Source organism: Brachypodium distachyon, chromosome 1 (genome assembly GCF_000005505.3).
Source record: "Brachypodium distachyon strain Bd21 chromosome 1, Brachypodium_distachyon_v3.0, whole genome shotgun sequence".
NCBI classification, from domain to species: domain Eukaryota; kingdom Viridiplantae; phylum Streptophyta; class Magnoliopsida; order Poales; family Poaceae; genus Brachypodium; species Brachypodium distachyon.
Window position 1 is genome coordinate 51,034,122 of NC_016131.3, and position 18,051 is coordinate 51,052,172.

General features: G+C 45.4%; 3 protein-coding genes across 3 annotated transcripts; 1 reads left to right on the forward strand and 2 right to left on the reverse strand.

Moving 5' to 3' along the window:
* Positions 1–1,297: 1,297 nt before the first annotated feature.
* LOC100829934 (calcium-dependent protein kinase 18) lies at positions 1,298–12,185 on the forward strand. Its single transcript, XM_003557252.4, has 12 exons — positions 1,298–1,677; positions 3,020–3,150; positions 3,696–3,737; positions 4,937–5,048; positions 5,137–5,215; positions 5,317–5,486; positions 8,533–8,659; positions 9,367–9,482; positions 9,578–9,685; positions 10,921–10,983; positions 11,553–11,726; positions 11,862–12,185. Exons 1-12 carry the CDS (start codon positions 1,414–1,416, stop codon positions 12,024–12,026), a joined length of 1,551 nt encoding a protein of 516 aa, XP_003557300.1. The 5' UTR covers positions 1,298–1,413; the 3' UTR covers positions 12,027–12,185.
* A 444-nt stretch (positions 12,186–12,629) lies between these two features.
* LOC100830237 (type III polyketide synthase B) lies at positions 12,630–14,170 on the reverse strand. The gene is made up of 2 exons (XM_024457030.1): positions 13,895–14,170; positions 12,630–13,812 (listed from the first exon to the last, which is right to left on the reverse strand). Exons 1-2 carry the CDS (start codon positions 14,088–14,090, stop codon positions 12,776–12,778), a joined length of 1,233 nt encoding a protein of 410 aa, XP_024312798.1. The 5' UTR covers positions 14,091–14,170; the 3' UTR covers positions 12,630–12,775.
* Positions 14,171–15,097: 927 nt separating this feature from the next.
* Positions 15,098–16,931, reverse strand: LOC112269811 (probable inorganic phosphate transporter 1-3). The gene has a single exon (XM_024457029.1). The coding sequence runs from the start codon at positions 16,883–16,885 to the stop codon at positions 15,269–15,271; it is 1,617 nt and encodes a 538-aa protein (XP_024312797.1). The 5' UTR covers positions 16,886–16,931; the 3' UTR covers positions 15,098–15,268.
* Between the last annotated feature and the right edge of the window lie 1,120 nt (positions 16,932–18,051).

Here is an 18,051-nt window from a genome sequence, read left to right on the forward strand (position 1 = left end):
GACAGGGTCGGCATCGGCCATGAGGGGAAGGGGATGGGGATGGGGGAGGGCACGCCGCCGCTGGGTTCGCTCGCCGCAACGCTGCTACTGGTACACACACTTGCGCGCCCTAGACGCCGCGGCCATCACATACCGTGTCGGCCATGGCGGCGCCGCCCGCTCCCGGCACACCGACACCACCACCGCCCAGGAGGAGGATGGCTGCCGTTGCACCCTGCTCGCGCCCGTGGATGCCATGGCGGTCAGACATCGCGAGCTACTGCTGCTCCTATGATGGCGCAGGAAGGTCACTGGCCGACCTCTTTCTCCTCATCTAGTTCAGGCCGGCTCCGATGAAGCTTCGAATCGCCGGAGAAATCGGCAATCCATGGGAGACTTGGGAAGAGATGCAGGAGGATCGGGAAAAAGGATGAGTCGAGGGAGGGATGGGGTTGGAGAGGGGAGAGATATTCAGGGGGCTTATCATAAAGTGGTTGTAATTCTCATCTTATCAGCAAGCAGGCCCTGTTAGTTCAGATACGTGCCACGTCGGACGAACACGTATACTGCTGTCATATAGAACCGTAATTCATTGTATTTTTTAGTTCGATGACTCACATGAGCATTTTGAGAGAACGAGGACTAGGTGCATTTTACTCTTTTCAATAACATATAACTATTACATTTCTTCTTGTATTTTTTCCACATGGTTTTAGAGGAGTCTCTAAAATAAATTGCTTGGATGAATAAAGCTGATCAAGGAAGAGTAATGAGAACCAAGAGTAAAGTTTTAGCAACCGTCATTCTTTGGTCGGGAGAGACACCTCTCTCTCTCTCTCCCCCAAAATGCATCCCATCCTTGGGCATCCCATTAATTATACGTACAAATTCATCCGTTGCTTCATTTGTTTTTATCATTTGTCTTCCATTTCACTACTTTTACTGCTAACAATAAATTCAATGATTTCCAGAAATCACGGTGAAGAAGGTTGTTTCTACAAATATGATCGAAACCAAGGGTGGATCGGCAAAAGATATTGACTGGAAGACCCCTTGCCGCGTGCTATGCGGGACAGTCACCATCAAATCCGCACCCATCCTTTCCTCACAATTTCTGCCTCCACGTCACCCATCCCACCCCTCTCCCACACCAATTATCTCAGCTAGCCTGAAGCTTGCTCCGTCACCGATATGTGGGTCCCACCACTTTTGTCCCCACATAGCATCGGCACAGATCACTCGCCTGGCGGTAAGTAACAGAGCAATCAAGGGTCCTTTATAATAAAACCAAAAAAGACGAGGGGTCCCCTCCCGATTAAAGTCCAAAGTCTTCTCCTCCTTCCTCCTCTCGCTAACTCGCGCTTTGACCCCCCAATTCTCTATCCATTCTGTTCCCGACATTGATGGTAATAGTTGGCTTTGCCGCCGCCGACGATGGGCCTGTGCTCCTCCTCTAGCGCCGCCAGCCCCGCCGATCCCGCCGGCGGCAACGGTAATAAGGAGAAGGGGAGGAAGGGCAGCGGCAGCAGGGGGATCGTGGCGTGCGGGAAGCGGACGGACTTCGGTTACGACAAGGACTTCGAGGCGCGGTATACGATCGGGAAGCTTCTTGGCCACGGACAGTTCGGCTACACCTTCGCCGCCGTCGACCGCTACTCCGACGAGCGCGTCGCCGTCAAGCGCATCGACAAGAACAAGGTACGCGTCGCCAAGGAACTAGTGATATTTTGCGAGCAGTCGGGTCCAAATCCGAACGATTCGGTCAGCTGGCCTGGCCCAGTTTGTGTGGGAGGCACGTGGCTTTGCCAAGAAAAATATAATGCGGGAATCTCGGGTGCGTGTGTTACTGCAAATCTTCTACCCACTACAAGTTGCTGCCAGTTTGCCCGGTATGTGTTGTTTCCGGTGGAGTGTTTTGGAATTTGGGTACGTTTAGATACTGCTTACTATGTAGATGATACCCCGTACGTTGTTGCGGAAATTTTTCGTTACCATAGTGGTTGAAATTGAGTGGCAACGAAAGAGTATGCAAAACTGAAAACATGTAATGAAATTGTATGATAGATTCTTCACTTAGTTGTGAACAAATTAATAATGTGGTGATGTGGCATGCTTGCATGTTGAGAGAAATCAAGTAGTGGGGTTCTTTTACTTGGATATAGAAGATTTAGCAAGATGAAGATAAGTAGCAGCAGGTATGCAATATGGTTGCATGTATAGTCTATATAAATTTATGCTTTACTACTAATACTGGCACTTGACATATGTCCAAATTAGTATAGAAACATTTGTACAATAGGGTAAAGGAACCTGCCATCAGATTTCACTTGAATCTCAACTAACTGATGTGGCCCAACAGGCCAACACAATCCGTGACGAGCAATATTAGTTCCCGAGCTTGCAACAAACACTTCTTACATGTACTGAAAAATCCAATCTTAATGGCATCAGAAATGTAGCAAGTTACTCCCTCCGATCCATAATAAGTGTCTCAGATTTAGTACGAAGTTAGTACAAAGTTGTACTAAACCTGAGACACTTATTATGGATCAGAGGGAGTACCAAAAATGACCCTCTACTCCCGTATGACCCTCCACTTCTCCAACACGAATTTCTCATAGTACACTAACCCAGTAGGCTATTGATAAATCTCTTAGAATACTGTAATGCAAATGGGATGCGCTGGTGTCAGTCCAACCTACTCAATATGTGTAGTGTACAATTAGGTATCTTAATGGGAGCAATTTTACGGTACCTTGGTACTCCAAGAGCATCTCTAGAAGATCCCGTAAAAAAACGGATAACGTAAACCGAAAAATGTTTTAAGGTACCGATTTGCCTCGGGCGGAATAGATCCTGCAGATGTTTACCGTAAAATTGAATATTCGGGTTTGAGATAAATGTTTGTGGGATCTGTTCCGCCACAGCCCGCGCGATACCAGAAAACATTTTTTGGGTTATAGCACATATATCTCTTAGTTAAAAACTAGATTACCTGACACTAACTTCTAACATACCATCTTGGCTTTTGACCTTGCAGATGGTCCTTCCTGTTGCTGTTGAAGATGTAAAGCGAGAAGTTAAAATACTCAAGGCCTTACAAGGGCATGAAAATGTTGTACATTTTTACAATGCATTCGAGGATGATAACTATGTGTATATTGTTATGGAGTAAGTCTTGGGAATTCCCTCAAATGTTCATAAAATCAGTAGAAATTACATATCTTTGCAGCAGGCTTAGGATTTTAGCCTGTGCCTTCAAACCAGGTTTGAAGCGATGATAAATAATCTCACAGTTTGAGATTTTAGTTTCATGCTGATCTAAGGACAATCATAGTAAGGATTTTTGGTAATGCATCATTTCAGGCTGGCCATTGTAATAAGTAATTCTTTTCGACATTGGTCTTTACTACTCCGATCCAAAGTAATCGTCGCAGCTTTGTCTAGATACGCATGTACCTACACACTGAAATGCGTATAGATACATGTGTATCTAGACAAAGCTGTGACAAGTAATTTGGGTAGGAGGGAGTACTACATTTGGACTGGCATAAATTGGGATGCCCTAGAGAAATTCCAGAAATACAGTTGTTGTAAAAAATGGACAAGATTGTTAACAAAGCATTTTCTTAATTTTGCAGTCTTTGTTTTCTGTGTATGTGTAAGGAACTGTACAAACTAATGCAGTCTTGGACTTTGTTACATGGTTTTGACAGATTATGTGAGGGTGGTGAGTTGCTTGACCGCATATTAGCCAAGTAAGAACTATCATAATCTTTTGGAAAAATTTCACAGCTCTTAGCTTGATGACAGATGCATTTCCTAACTTGTTCTTCCTTGCCAACTTATGAGCTATACTAGGGTCCAATTAGGTGCGCTAGTGAGCTCAAATAGTGACTTTTCATGGTTCAGTTAGGTGTGATTTTCTTCCTATCTTTCCTCACTGCATGGCAAATAATGATTTTTTGTTTCTATTTTTCTTTTGATTTTTTTTGTTGGAACAAAATATGCAACAGTGATTTATATCCTGATGATATTCCTTTCTGAAGGTTACTGTTTTGAAATATCTGGGCATATAATGTTTCTACATTGTAACTCATCATTCTAGATAAGAGAGATTGAAAGCCGAGTTATTGTAGATAGTGCCACAGATCATAAGCTATAATTTTGTATGGATATAGTATACACTGATACAGAATAGCTTAACTAGATATATCACTGTGTGTTTTTTGGAAGATCATATACCATGGTTTTACTCTTTTCTATTGAAACTAAATGTTTTGCATGCACAAATATGAATTGATTTCCCTATTCCCTCTAATATCATAATGTCAAAATGTCCCTGAGATAGGAAAATGGTGCACACATGTTCTGAAGTAAAAGGATAGAGAATATAAGAAATGTATCCGTTCAGCAAAACAAAACATTGTATAATGTATAACATGTGAAATATAAATGTTAGGTAAAGTGTCAACTATTAATAATCATGTTGAATATTATTGTCTGATAGTTCTCTTGTACACAAAACATAGAATACTAATGTCTGAACATGGTTGTTCTGGCATGCGAAACAGAAAGTAAATGCCCATTGGTCCTTGACATTATCTAGTTCATGTGCCGGGGTTGAACTTTGTTGTACACTTTTTTCTTGCTGTTTCCAATTTGGTCACATTATGAGCTGTTGAGCATGCATAGAAGTTTGCTCATTTCTTAATAGATTGTCTATGTGTTTATTACTTTATTATGGACCTCTATTAATAAATGTCATTAGTCAGCATACAAATATTAAGAGATGTAGTGAGTGAGTAATAGCTTAGATGGAACTTTCACATTTGTTTATCCAAATGACACTAGCTATCAAATGTCAGATAGCCTTCAAAAGAAGTAATAAATATGCTCCGTTTTTCTGTTTGCAGAAATAGCAACCATACTGATCTCATGTTGTTTGCCTGCACAGGAAAGATAGCCGTTATAGCGAGAAAGATGCTGCAGTAGTTGTGCGACAAATGCTCAAGGTTGCAGCTGAATGCCATTTGCATGGTTTGGTTCATCGGGACATGAAACCCGAGGTATACTCTGAAATGCGATGGAACTGTCTGCCAAGAACTCAACATTAAGATTGATCTGTTGAAATGATGCATTATTTTGTGTTTCCAGAACTTCCTCTTCAAATCATCAAAGGAGGGCTCACCCCTCAAGGCTACAGATTTTGGCCTTTCGGACTTCATAAGAGCAGGTGCGTGCATACGTTGTAACAACTTGTGCTATTTCACTTGCTTCTTATGCATATGAATTATAGAAATTGTGGCACCTAAATTGACTTATCTAGACTCACAGGGAAGCAATTTCGTGACATTGTCGGAAGTGCCTACTATGTAGCACCAGAAGTGCTCAAGCGTAAGTCAGGGCCGGAATCTGATGTTTGGAGTATTGGTGTTATAACTTATATTCTGTTGTGCGGAAGACGGCCTTTTTGGGACAAAACTGAAGATGGAATCTTTAAAGAGGTCACTTTCCTAAACTACTGTTGTCATACAACCATATATTTACATGTTCGAATTCATTTAAAATAATTCTTTCAGTTTATTAATGTTGATGATTCTATTTATTTCCTCTTCAATGTTGCTATATAATCTCGATTTCAACTTACTTTCTAATTGCCCCCATATCACATCGCAATTTTTTTTGTACCTTTTGAAAAATTGCAATTCTAGGTTGTTATTAGATTTTAAAAAAAACTGCATCCATGTCCTGTGTGTTCGAAACTAACAAAATAATAATTTTGGTTTACATCTAACAACAGAGGTGGAGCCAGGATTTAGCACCTGGGTATTCGAAACTAACAAAAAGATAATTCTTCACTGTCAAATGCAAAGTTTCACAATAGTGAACCCTCTGCCTCCATGTCCTGTGTGTACGTGCTGCGACCCTGAAGCTGTTGATGTGTCGCAGCTGCTGCCTGCTGGACCAGGAGGGGACCAGAGGCCCAATTTGTTCACCCTGTGGGCCGTGTAGGGGTGGCTGAGGCCCAGGACTTCGCAGGATGCGAAGCAGCCTGATGATGCTGATAAACGTACATTAAGTTTCCAAATTTAGTACTGAACGTATATGTATACTAAACATCGTATGTGCAAAAATCAAATGGGCAACAATAATCATTATTGGCTTGAATACCATGCAGTCCTATCCTCCGTGGGTTGTGCTGAAGCAAAGTATGTCGTGCTGTGATCAATCTAAAAATATAATCCTTTTTGTCATAAAGATGTAATTAAATAATTCCTTGTGCAGTTCAAACTATACTAGTTTGACACCTGCACAAATAACAGTTATTGTATCTTTAAATAAACAGGCAATCTAATGGGGAGACGTGTGTGCGGCCGCTTTGTGATTCGCGCGCGGGCAGTGCACGTCTACTTCTCTCTATCTCATTTTCTCTTCCGGTCTTTTTCTCTCTCCGACCTCATACTTTGTCTGGTGCTCCTACCGATGGTAGGGGAGTGACGGCTGTGGAGCAGAGCACGGCAGTTGCGGCGGCAGAGCAGGCAGCGGCACCGGAGATTGGTGCGTGATGGCAGGGCAGGGCACGGTGGTGCAAAATGGAGCGTGGCAACGCCGGAGCAGAGCACGGCGTTGGCGTGTGGCGCACCGCCGGCACGACCACCATGGACGACACGGGCGCCACCATGGGAGCAGGAGCATACAACAATAACAACAATGGGCAGGAGAGCTGCTGCAGCGGGCAGTCCTCCAGGCAGCGCAGCTAGCTGCTCTCGGCACTGGCGCCCCGCCAAGGACGCCAAACTCCGTGCGCTCGTCACCCTCTACGGGCCCCAGAACTAGAACCTCATCACCGAGAAGCTCGACGGGAGATCTGTTTAACTTAACTTAAAGTCCTAAAATCTTATACACCGCTAGCTGTTGTTTGTATGGGCCGGCAGGGAAGAGCTGTAGGCTTCGGTGGTTCAACCTGCTGGACCTGAGGATCCACAAGAGGTCGTTCAGCGGCGAGCTGGAGGAGTGGCTCATGGTCGCGCACCGCTTCTACGGGAACAAGCGGCTCATGGGCGGTGGCGCCGGAGAAGACGCGGGGTGACTCGATATCTCGCCCCCATATCGTTGTGTCGCGTCGTTTGTTCTGTTCTTCTCATCTGGTCGGATGTTGTGAGTCCGTGGCTCTCTATTGCTTAATACCTAGTTGCCATGTCCATGTCCTTTTTTTTCACACTTATTTGATGGTAGCTGCCATGCCTTTTACCCTGTAAGTCGGCACAATTTGCCTGGTAAGGTGGAACTGTTTACCCGATAAGCACGAACTGTTTGCCCGATAAGCACGAACTGTTTGCCCGGTAAGTTGGAAGAGTTTGCCCGGTAAGCAGGAACAGTTGACCGGGTAAGTACTAAGTAGGCACTGGTAAGTGGAAACAATTAGCTTGGTGAGTAGGCACGGGTAGCCCGGTAAGTAAGCACAGTTAACCCGGTAAGTAGGCACAAGTAATCCAGTTTTTTTTAGGAACATACAGTAGGAAAAAAATGCCTACTGCAACACAAGTAATCTAGTAAGTAGAGCGGTAAGTAGCACAGTTAACCCGGTAAGTAGGCACAATAACACAGTAAGTAGACACAGTTAACACGGTAGGTATGCACAGGTAAATTTGTCTACGCTGAAAAACTAATGACATTCATTACTTGACATCCAGTAGGCACGGTCATCTTTAGTAGGCAAGTTTAACCCGGTAAGTAGGCACAGTTAGCGGCCCATCACTAATACCATCCCTTGTTATTTCTTGTGCCTGGTGTATGGACTAGAAGAAAAATAATGAAGAACATATGTGCTTATTTTCTGGTTTCGGAAGGCAAATAAAATAGTGACGAGGTTTTCTGGAGAACGTATGGCAGCGACGATGTGGAAGGTGCAAATCAGAGCTTAAAACTGTCCATGCCGTTGCGTACAAAAAGACTAAAGAGCTATCGGGCCTGCACTACGCTTAAGGAAACGGCCGCTATTGGTCCAGCGGACGTTGCTGGGCCACCTACGCTGGATACACTGCACACGTTGGGCACAGGAGTGGGAGGAGCGAACACGAACGCTTTCTGCGTGTGGGGAACGTGGGGGGCCGCACGCTCGTTAGTGTGGGCACGGTCACCCCATAGTTCAGTCCTTCAATAAATTTATATGTACTTATGTTTTCTCAGGATACAAAATTTTTGTATAGTTGACAAACTATCTATTCACAAGCATTATGAAGCATATAATTGAAAATGAATTCTGCAGAATGTGAAGTTATGGGATAGGTTCAAATTTGGAGCCAAGAATCTCCGGAGGACAAAAAAAGACAGTTGCAGTACACGGATGAATAAACTACATAAAGCAACAATCCCTGAAAAAGGCTCTTAATGTTCACAAATGCTAGGGCATATGGGTCTAGGTGGAAAACAGTCTAATACAGTAGCTGTGCTTGTAGAAAAGCATGAATATCTTGGTATAGTCTGGTAAACTGTTTACCTGCTTGTAGTTAGTATTAATTTTCTTGTATTGATTATTTTTTGTTACAGGTGTTAAAAAACAAGCCAGATTTCCGTCGCAAGCCTTGGACGAACATTACTCCAAGTGCTAAAGATTTTGTACAGAAGTTACTAGTTAAGGATCCCCGTGCAAGACTAACTGCTGCCCAGGCATTATGTATGTAACTATATTTCAATTTCAGGCAACTGAATCTTAACCTTGCTAATATGGTTATTAAATACAGGGATTAAGTAATCAAACCTGTTATCTGAGTGTGCCATCTTGCAAACTCTTAAAAAGACTGCTGGATAACTCATGGATGGATCATTTTTTTTTCTAGAATACACTGGGCCGGCGTCATCATTAATAGAAAGACATATTTAAGAGTAGTAGACAAACAAATAGGCTCCTTAGATTAAGACGTAATGCGCGGTTGCCACCTTGTCCATGTCTTATTAGCAGTCATGATCGATCAAAAGATTGGTTTCGTACATACTCACTGCGCTGTTAACTAAGTCCTTTGTTTATTAACTTCTGTTGGGGTGTTAGGGTTAAGCTTTGTTATTTTAAGTTACGATGTCCCGCACTCAGCTTATCATACGTGCTGTAATCATATGGCATTCATACCGCTGTCTTTTCTTTTAATTCAGTTATCAGTTTCTGTGTTTACTTATTGGTTGCACCAGTCTATAGAATATAGCATGATCATATCTTTTTCATGTAGAAAATCCTCTGTTTGTCATGATTGGACATGGATGGTACAATAACGAAGGGTTGCTTCAATATTGTACTATGGTTGCTAGAGAACCAGTGTGCAAACCTTTTAGTTTGTACCTTGGTATAACATAATGTTTGTTTTAATTGTGTAATGTTCTGCTTTCCAGCACATGAATGGGTGAGAGAAGGAGGACAGGCATCTGAAATACCTCTGGATATATCAGTATTGCATAATATGCGACAGTTTGTGAAATACAGTCGTTTCAAGCAATTTGCTTTAAGGGTGAGTTGGTATGCCAGAATTGGCTGAGATATTAGGCATGATTCTGGGAGGGGTGATAAGAGTTAACTCAAATGAGTTTTCTACAACTTCTGTAGGCTTTGGCATCTACACTAAATTCAGAAGAACTGTCTGATCTTCGCGACCAGTTCAATGCCATTGATATTGACAAGAGTGGAACGATAAGCCTAGAAGAACTGAAGCAGGTACATTCTGTTGGAGCTCTTTGCTACATTACTATCTTAGTTGTTTAACTAATATGTAACATTGGAATCCATGTAATGAGTTTTCTGAATTGTACCTTATGCCTGAAGAACTAAATGCCTATTTCTTTTTAAGTGGCAATCTGTGTGCGAGATAGTAATGGTTAAAATTTATTATTATTTTCTTTTCATTCGTTAGTGCAGTCCATGAAAAACTGAAGCAGGTATTTATGTTAGGGTTCACTCCTCATTGTAACTTAATTAATTAATTACTTCTGCATCACCTCCACCGTAAATAGAGACTTAGTTATATTTTGGACTTTTGATACGAGTATGCAAGTGACAACTTATAAAAAGGAGCACTGCCCGAAGGTGAAGCCAACTCATCTACTGTCGTGGGAGCCAGCAAGGTGGTGTTGGCCGAAGGGTCGGCGAGAGGTTTGGACGCACCACCGCAAGGTTCGACACTGGTGACAAGGGAGTGTGCTAGCATGGCATGGAGGCAGGGCACTCTACCAACTGGTTAGGCGATGGTGAGGCCTCAGTAGCAAGGGGTACCCACAGTTCAGCCTGTGATGGGTCCAAGCCTGAGCTTGTGTAGCATGGAGGCAGGACACTCTACCAACTGGTTAGGCGATGGTCTGAGACACCGGGGAGCCAACCTTTGCCATGCACTGTGCCGGGGCGGGGGGCCTTCTAATGCAAAGAGCATACCGATGATCACCTGTTGTCAATGTTCAGTTGATTGCAAATTGATCTGATTAACTATCTTGATTCTAAAAGAATCTCTTAAATTGTTAATTACTCCCTCCGTTCCTTAAAAAATTCGTGGCTTTGACCATAAATTACTATGTCAAAGTGTGGTTTATATGACATGAAACCACAAGCATCATGAAGTACATTTGATAACGAATCTAGCGATACTAATTTCATGTCATATAAGCCACATCTTGACATAGTAATTTGTGGTCAAAGACTTGTCTTAATGAAAGCTAATATGACATCTTTTAAGGAACGGAGGGAGTAAGTTGTTAAAATTATGTTTGTTTTTTCTATTTCTTCGAAGGAAATTCTAAAACCTCTGGCCTTATTCTTAAAATTAAGAAAAGTTTCCTTGCATATCTCTTTTATATATCAAATTTGACCATACAGTTTGAGTTTTTCTGTTGGAACCTATTTGTTGTAGTTCATATATTTATAATCAAGATTGATATGTTATAAAAATATGGAATGTGCAGGCTCTTGCAAAGGATGTTCCGTGGAGACTAAAGGGTCCTCGTGTTCTAGAGATTGTCGAGGCGGTATGTTGGCATTCTTTACTGTATTACTGCTATATTATACATATCTGAAATTCACATGTTTTCCTTTATTTTACTTCGTTCATGTTAAGCTAATATCCTGTGGGTAGTAAGTATCTACTGGAAGGGAACATAAATACTTTCATATTAGTCTTTAAAATGTATTAAAAACTTATGTGATTTTCACGGATTGATAAATCCTAATTATCTAATCATTCCCAATAGGGGAAATGGACAAATGATATCTCTTTTAGATGAAACTAAACCCAGTAACAAGAAAATGGAATTATGGAAGATAGAAACTATCAAGGAGGATTGCAAGCAGGTGCGACTTGGTGAACGGTATTGTTCCTGCTGCTGCTACCTAAACTTATGTTTACATTCAACCAAAAGGCAGTCTACAGCTGTTTACATTTTTGTGTGCCGCACAGCAACGACCTTATTTGGTTAGTCCTACATGCAACCAAAATAGAATGGGCGAAAATTTTGCTGCTAACCAAAATCCTTTTCACTTGCTGAAGTTTGGTTTTTATTAAAAATAATATAAACATCTTATATTTATTATTGAACAGATCGACAGTAACACAGATGGGTTAGTTGATTTTGAGGAGTTTGTTGCTGCCACACTACATGTGCATCAGCTGGTGGAACATGACAGCGAGAAGTGGAAGTCATTGTCTCAAGCTGCGTTTGATAAATTCGATGTTGACGGAGATGGCTATATCACATCTGATGAACTGAGAATGGTATAGTTCTACATAGAACCACCAAACTACATCGTCTGTTGTACTATCTAAATTGTTACACAGTACAAGAGCTAGTCTGGTTATTTATGGAACTCAACTCAGGCTTCTCATTAACTTGTTGCTCCTTGTCAACAGAATACAGGACTGAAGGGTTCTATTGACCCCCTCCTGGAGGAGGCTGACATTGACAAAGATGGCAAAATAAGCCTTGACGAATTTCGTAGACTCTTGAAAACTGCAAGCATGAGTTCTCGCAACGCAACCCCAAAAAGCGTTTCCAAGTCATATAGATTTGCGTAGTTCACATAACACAACAAAGTCCTGTCTATGCCTCTATGGTGGGACTTTGTTGGCCATAAAGGCTTCATGATGTAAATTATATGATCATTTTGTCTGGGATAGGCTTCGTGAATTTTGGGCACATCTGTGTGAAATTTGGAAGAAAGATACTGAACACAAGCGCTGCATGTCAAGCTACATTTCTAAAAAAAAAGATGCTAAGAACAAACCCTGCACGACAAGCTACAGTACAGTATATCTTTATTTCTTCATAAAGATCATTTTGATTTAAGATTTAATTACAAACTATTCAAGCTGACATAACTCACTGCCCTTAAGCAAGGACGTGACTGTTTCTTTTAGTAAAAATGCACGTAAAGTTAGCCTATTTCTATAAAACTGTACTCCCTGCGATTCTATAATTGTGCTAGCCATGATTTTATTTATTTCTTTTCTAATTGTAGAATTCATACAATATCTATTGAAGAGAAGAGATTGATTGATACTTAAAAGAATGAAATGTGATAAAAAAAAAAGACATCAAATTGTGGAGTAGAATAAATCGATATATAAAGCGCACATATATCTGGCTGCCTTTCTTTTTCTTTCTTAAAGCTTGGAGTTAAAAAAAAGGACAGAAATATGTGCGCTTTATAGATGGATTTATTTCACTAACAGGCGATCGATAAAGATAAGACAAATGGACGCATCCTGTCACACCCATATATGTGGGCGGTGCACGAGGGAGAATGAAAGGACGTCCTAGCCTCCTAGGTAGCCTGCAGGTTCCTGGCTAAGATCCCCTCGAACGTGATGCCCGGCCCGAACGCCAGTATGAGGCCCCACTCGCACTCCTGACCCCCTTCCGCTCCCGCCGCCTGCTGGAGCTCCCTCCTCCGCCTGCTCTCCTCCACCATGTTCTCCAGCACGTAGACGATGGTGTTGCTGCTGGCGTTCCCAAAGTCCCGGAGCGCGCTCCGGCTAGCGGTGAGCTTGGCGCCATCAAGCCCCAGCCGCCCCTCCATCTTGGTCAGGATTGCCGGTCCCCCGGGATGCACCGCCCAGAACATGTCATCGTACGTCAGCTGCGCGTGCGTGTGGCCGTCACCACCCTGATCTCGCTCCTTGATGAGCTTCTGGCAGAAATCCTCCACGTGTGCCTCGATGATGTGGGGGAGCTCGCGGCCCAGCTGGAACTTGATCCCTTCTTCCGTCAGCCGCCCGTCGATCGTCTTCTCGGTGCCCGGGAGGAACCGCTGCAGCGCGGAGTGAAGCTCAAAGAGCGGACGCTCCAAAGGAGTCGGGTCCGTGCAGACGATGGCGGCTCCCGCGCCGTCCCCGAAGAGCGCGACCCCGACGAGGTCGTAGGGCCGGTCGGGGCTGGGCGGGCGGAACCCGGCCACGGTGGTCTCGGAGGTGGCCAGGAGCACGCGCGCGCCGGGGCAGCTCTCGGCGAGTGCCTTGGCCACACGGAGCCCCGCGACGCCGCCCGAGCAGCCCGTGAACGCCAGCATGACGCGGCGGACGTCCGGGCTCAGCCCCAGGGCGCGCGCCAGGTGCAGGTCCCCGCCAGGGAACCGCGCCTCGCTGGAGGACACGTAGACGAGGTGCGTGATCGACGACAGCGCCCCGCCCCACGACCGGATGCAGGACAGCGACGCCTCCGTCGCCATCTGCGTCACGGCCTTGTTGGAGATGTCCAGGCGCTGCTTCATCGTCGGCAGGCCCTCCTGGGCCAGCTCCGGGTACCGACCAAGGATCTCGTCCGACATCACCACGTACCTCGTCTTCACCGTAGTTGTCTTGCCTGCATATATGGGCACCGGATTAAAACACAACTTGTGAAATCGTTTTTCTTGTGTGCGTGCATATATTGGTGTGTTAATTACACAGTCTAGTGAGCTTCTCCTTGAGCTCGGGGTCGTTGCAGTTGGTGTTCCTCATGAAGCCCTCCACCACGTAGTCTTGCATCACCAGCTGCTGCGGGAAAGCGTGGCCCAAGGCCACGATGGTGGCCTTGCCTGGGTTGGGAGCCATGCACGCCGCTTGCTTCTTCGCCGCCGTTTCTACACCCGTGCTCACCATGGTCGATCGTGTAACAAAGGATTTTTCTTTCTTTCTTTCTTTCTCGGTCAGATGGAATGTTACTGCAGCCAGATATTCAGACACTATATATATATATATACTCTCTTCTTCAGCTCCCCTTTGCTAAAATTACATGTGTCACCCAGTGTAGTTGAGGCGCACAAAGTTCATGGAAAGCATGGTTGGTACAGAGCAGATTACCTATAGGTTCGCTGGAAAATCCCATTGCAATTTGCATGCGGGCTTTACAACCTAAAGATGTAGGTGTCCTGTAGATTTAAATTTGGTGGAATTTTCGCAACATGCATATACTGAGACTAATATCAACTTGATTCTTGCGTGCAATTTGGTCCCTATATTCCTGAAAACGCAATTGCGGGACCAAAAAACCCGCATGAACAAAGGATTCCAAAAGCCTGTGGATAGACAGATTCGTGAGCTGGGTGGCATCTACTTGTTGGGGCTTTTTCGGCCTGAGATGTGTGTAGTTGTACGTTTTTTTCGTTTTCAGCTAGAGTGGGCTAGAGTGTTTATCATTTTTGGATCTGATAACCTGTTCGGCCCATTGCTTCCATGAGTTTGTATTGTTTGTTTATTACTCTCTTCGTCCAACATATACGGTGTATAATTTTTATTAACTGTCAAACTTGTGAAAGTTTAATCGAGTTTATAGGAAAAAGCAACAACTTTTAAAGCCACAAATCAAGATCAGTAGATATGCAATGAAATATGTTTTCATAGTGAGTAATGCGTTAATATTTTTCAAATTGTAGATGTTAATAATTTTTATGGTAAGTTTGGTTAGAGTGCATAAAGTTTGACCGTTTTATATTTTGAAACGGAGTGTGTAATTCGTTTGTGGTGGTGGCTGCTTTTGTATAGCTGTAAAATCTAACTATTATCAAATTGAAAATAGCTAGCTGTTATATTATGTAAACACTCTATTTTTATTTCTAAATTTAACAAGCTGAACACGACGTTCCCGGAAAATGTTACTGAAAGTGTCGGCCGCCTCGGTGTTCTGGTACCAAGATTTTGTATCCCTGCTTCCGGCAGGGTCCCCGAATAACCTTAGTTTAATTAACTGACATCTCTGGTTTCCTCAAAAAGAAAAGAAAATGACATCCCTGGTGTGGATCTAATCCCAGCACATTAATATTCAAACAGAGGCCCTACAGCTACAATGGGAGAACCTTGGAGTCAGTCAAATCTGCGTCCTCTCGGTTGATGGTCTGGCTGCCCTCGCCGGACACCTCCTCCAGCGACCTCCCCATGGGCTCAGGCAGGAGACAGGTGAAAAGTATCCCCAGCACATTGCAGGCGGCGAGCACGAAGAGGGAGGCACGCACGCCGATGCCCGACGGGTACCCACTGGGTGTCTCCTGGCTGCCGTCCGCCCTCTGTGCGGCGTACATGAAGCCGAAGGAGCCGACGATGGCGCCAACCTTCCCCGCAGCAGCCGCTATCCCGTGGCACGTGGAGCGGACGTGTGCCGGGAAAATCTCGGCCGGCAGGATGAAGGTGGTGCTGTTGGGCCCGAAGTTTGCGAAGAAGAAGGTGAAGGTGTACATGACGACGAGCCATATCCGGTGGCCAGGCTGGATGAGGATGTGGTAGAATGCGGCGACGACGAGCATGAGCACCGTCATCATGCCGAATCCGAGGAACTGGATGGCCTTCCTGCCGACGACGTCGATGAAGGCGACGGTGAACCAGTAGCCTGGAAGCGTGCCGCAGAGGGCGATGATCGCCTGCGCACGGCTGATGCGGTACGCTTCCTCGAGGGAGCTCATGGTGTGCGCTTCGGGCACCCACCTGACTTCGCTGAAGATCTCCTCCTGGAGGATGTTCTGGGAGTAGAAGACCACGTCCAGCACGAACCACGACGCGACGGCGCCAAGGAGGTGCAAGCCGTGGCGGCGGGCGAAGCGGCCGGAGAAGACGCTGTAGTCGCCCCTGTCCCTGACGATGCTCTCGACCTTGTCCGGCTCGCCGCTGAGATCCACCCTGAGCACCTTGGACATGTCGCGCGCGGCTTTCTCGGCGTCGCGGGCCACGAGCGCCGTGTAGCGCGCCGTCTCCGGCATCATGACCCGCCAGCGGTAGGTGAAGACGGCCGGGATGGCGCCGACCATGAGGATGATGCGCCACACGTAGTCGGCCTGCGGCGGGGTGGACGCGCCGGGGTCCTCCTCATACGCCGGCGGGTTGAAGCGCGCCTGGAACGTGGCCGACACGACCAAGGTGACGATGCAGCCCGCGAGGACGCCCAGCCCTTCCATGGCGAACACGGCCGCGATGAGGCTCCCGCGGGTCGTCTTGTTGGCGTACTCGGACATGATGGTCGCCGACAGCGGGTAGTCGCCGCCGATGCCGACGCCGAGCCAGAACCGGAAGAAGCAGAGCGTGGCCATGACGCCGTCGGCCGTGTTCCCGAACGACAGGCCTGAGAGGAAGGATCCCATGATCATGAGCATGATGGTCTTGCCGTAGAACTTCTTGCGGCCGACCTTATCGCCGAGCCAACCGAACAAGAGCTGGCCCACGATCATGCCGCAGAAGGTGACGCCGTTGATGGCCGCCTCCACACGCGGCGGGAGCCTCCCGGGGTCCGCCCGGCCAGGGACGTGGTAGTAGATGCGTCCCAGGAGCTTGGTCACCAGGGTGATGCAGAACAGGTCGTAGGCGTCGGCGAAGAAGCCCATGCCTGCGATCACCACCGCCCACGCGTGGTACGTCTGCGTCCGAGCCACGTCCAGCGCGTGCAGCACCTGCAGCTGCTGCTCCCACGCCATCTCCGCCCCCTCGTGCACACTCACTCCTAGCTTCTTCACCGGTACGTGCAAGTTTGTACTTTACCTTGTATTTTCGGAGGAACAGAGCCGGGGACTTATATGCCGGCATGTTGCTTTGCTCTGTTTTGGTCGTGGCTAATGGAAACAATAGCAAGATACGACGGGGAATTGTATAGCTGCATGCCTGGCTGCCTTTGCAGCATGTGTGTGTACAGGACAAGCGATGCGGACCGAACGGTTCGAGTTGTTGTGCACGGTGCGGGAGAAGGAACAAAGGGGATGGAGAATCCAAGGCGCTGTTGGCAGCGCCGCTTGACTGATTGCAGGGCCGGTGCAATGCGGAAACATATGACACGGGAATGCTGGTGTCTTGCCGAGTTGATGCCACGAGCGAATAAACGTTTCGAACCGCGTGGTGTTGGAGGCTAGCGAAGAGATCCTTGTGGAAGAAAATGCTTATGGCGGACTCGTGATTACCGTTGTTGGGCTGCATCCTTCATGATCAGGGTGTGATACAGGATGATCCCCTCTCCCCCATTTTTTTTAATTTTGCTGTTGATGCCTTAACTGTTTTAGTAAAACAAGCTAAGCAGTAAGGTTTGATTAGAGGTTTGGCTCCCCCATTTTGTTTAATTTTACTGTTGATGCTTTAACTGTTTTAGTAAAAACAAGCTAAGCAGCAAGATTTGATTAGAGGATTGGCTGATCATCTGGTCCCAAGGGGTTGTGTGATTCTGCAATATGCAGATGACACAATTTTTTTGCTGGAGGCAGATCTGGTTTGTGTTAGAAATTTAAAGTTTTTGTTGTGTTTGTTTGAACAGATGTCTGGTTTAAAAATAAACTTTCATAAGAGTGATTTCTACTACTTAGGTAGTGCTGTTGATCTGGGAGGTGCTTTAGAAGAAATTTTTACCTACAAGTAGGGATCTTTCCCTTTTAGATATTTGGGCATTCCATTGCATTTCAAAAGATTGGCAAATAAAGATTGGAAACCTGTGGAGGATAGGGTTGAAGGTAGGCTTGCTAGTTGGCGGGGGAAACTGTTGTCCAGGGGAGGTAGAGTCACCCTGATTAACTCTTGCTTGAGTTCAATTCCCAATTACTTTATGTCTTTCCTTGAGATTCCTAAGGGGGTGATTAAAAAGTTGGATTTTTTCAAAAAG

Excerpts from the sequence above, each read along its gene's own strand:
- LOC112269811 (XM_024457029.1), bottom strand. The coding sequence starts at position 16,885 with ATGGCGTGGGAGCAGCAGCTGCAGGTGCTGCACGCGCTGGACGTGGCT.
- LOC100830237 (XM_024457030.1), bottom strand. The coding sequence starts at position 14,090 with ATGGTGAGCACGGGTGTAGAAACGGCGGCGAAGAAGCAAGCGGCGTGC. Across the intron at positions 13,813-13,894 it reads GGAGAAGCTCACTAGACTGT|GCAAGACAACTACGGTGAAG; the intron begins GTAATTAACACA and ends CCATATATGCAG.
- LOC100829934 (XM_003557252.4), top strand. The coding sequence starts at position 1,414 with ATGGGCCTGTGCTCCTCCTCTAGCGCCGCCAGCCCCGCCGATCCCGCC. Across the intron at positions 8,660-9,366 it reads AACTGCTGCCCAGGCATTAT|CACATGAATGGGTGAGAGAA; the intron begins GTATGTAACTAT and ends TCTGCTTTCCAG. Across the intron at positions 9,686-10,920 it reads GCCTAGAAGAACTGAAGCAG|GCTCTTGCAAAGGATGTTCC; the intron begins GTACATTCTGTT and ends TGGAATGTGCAG.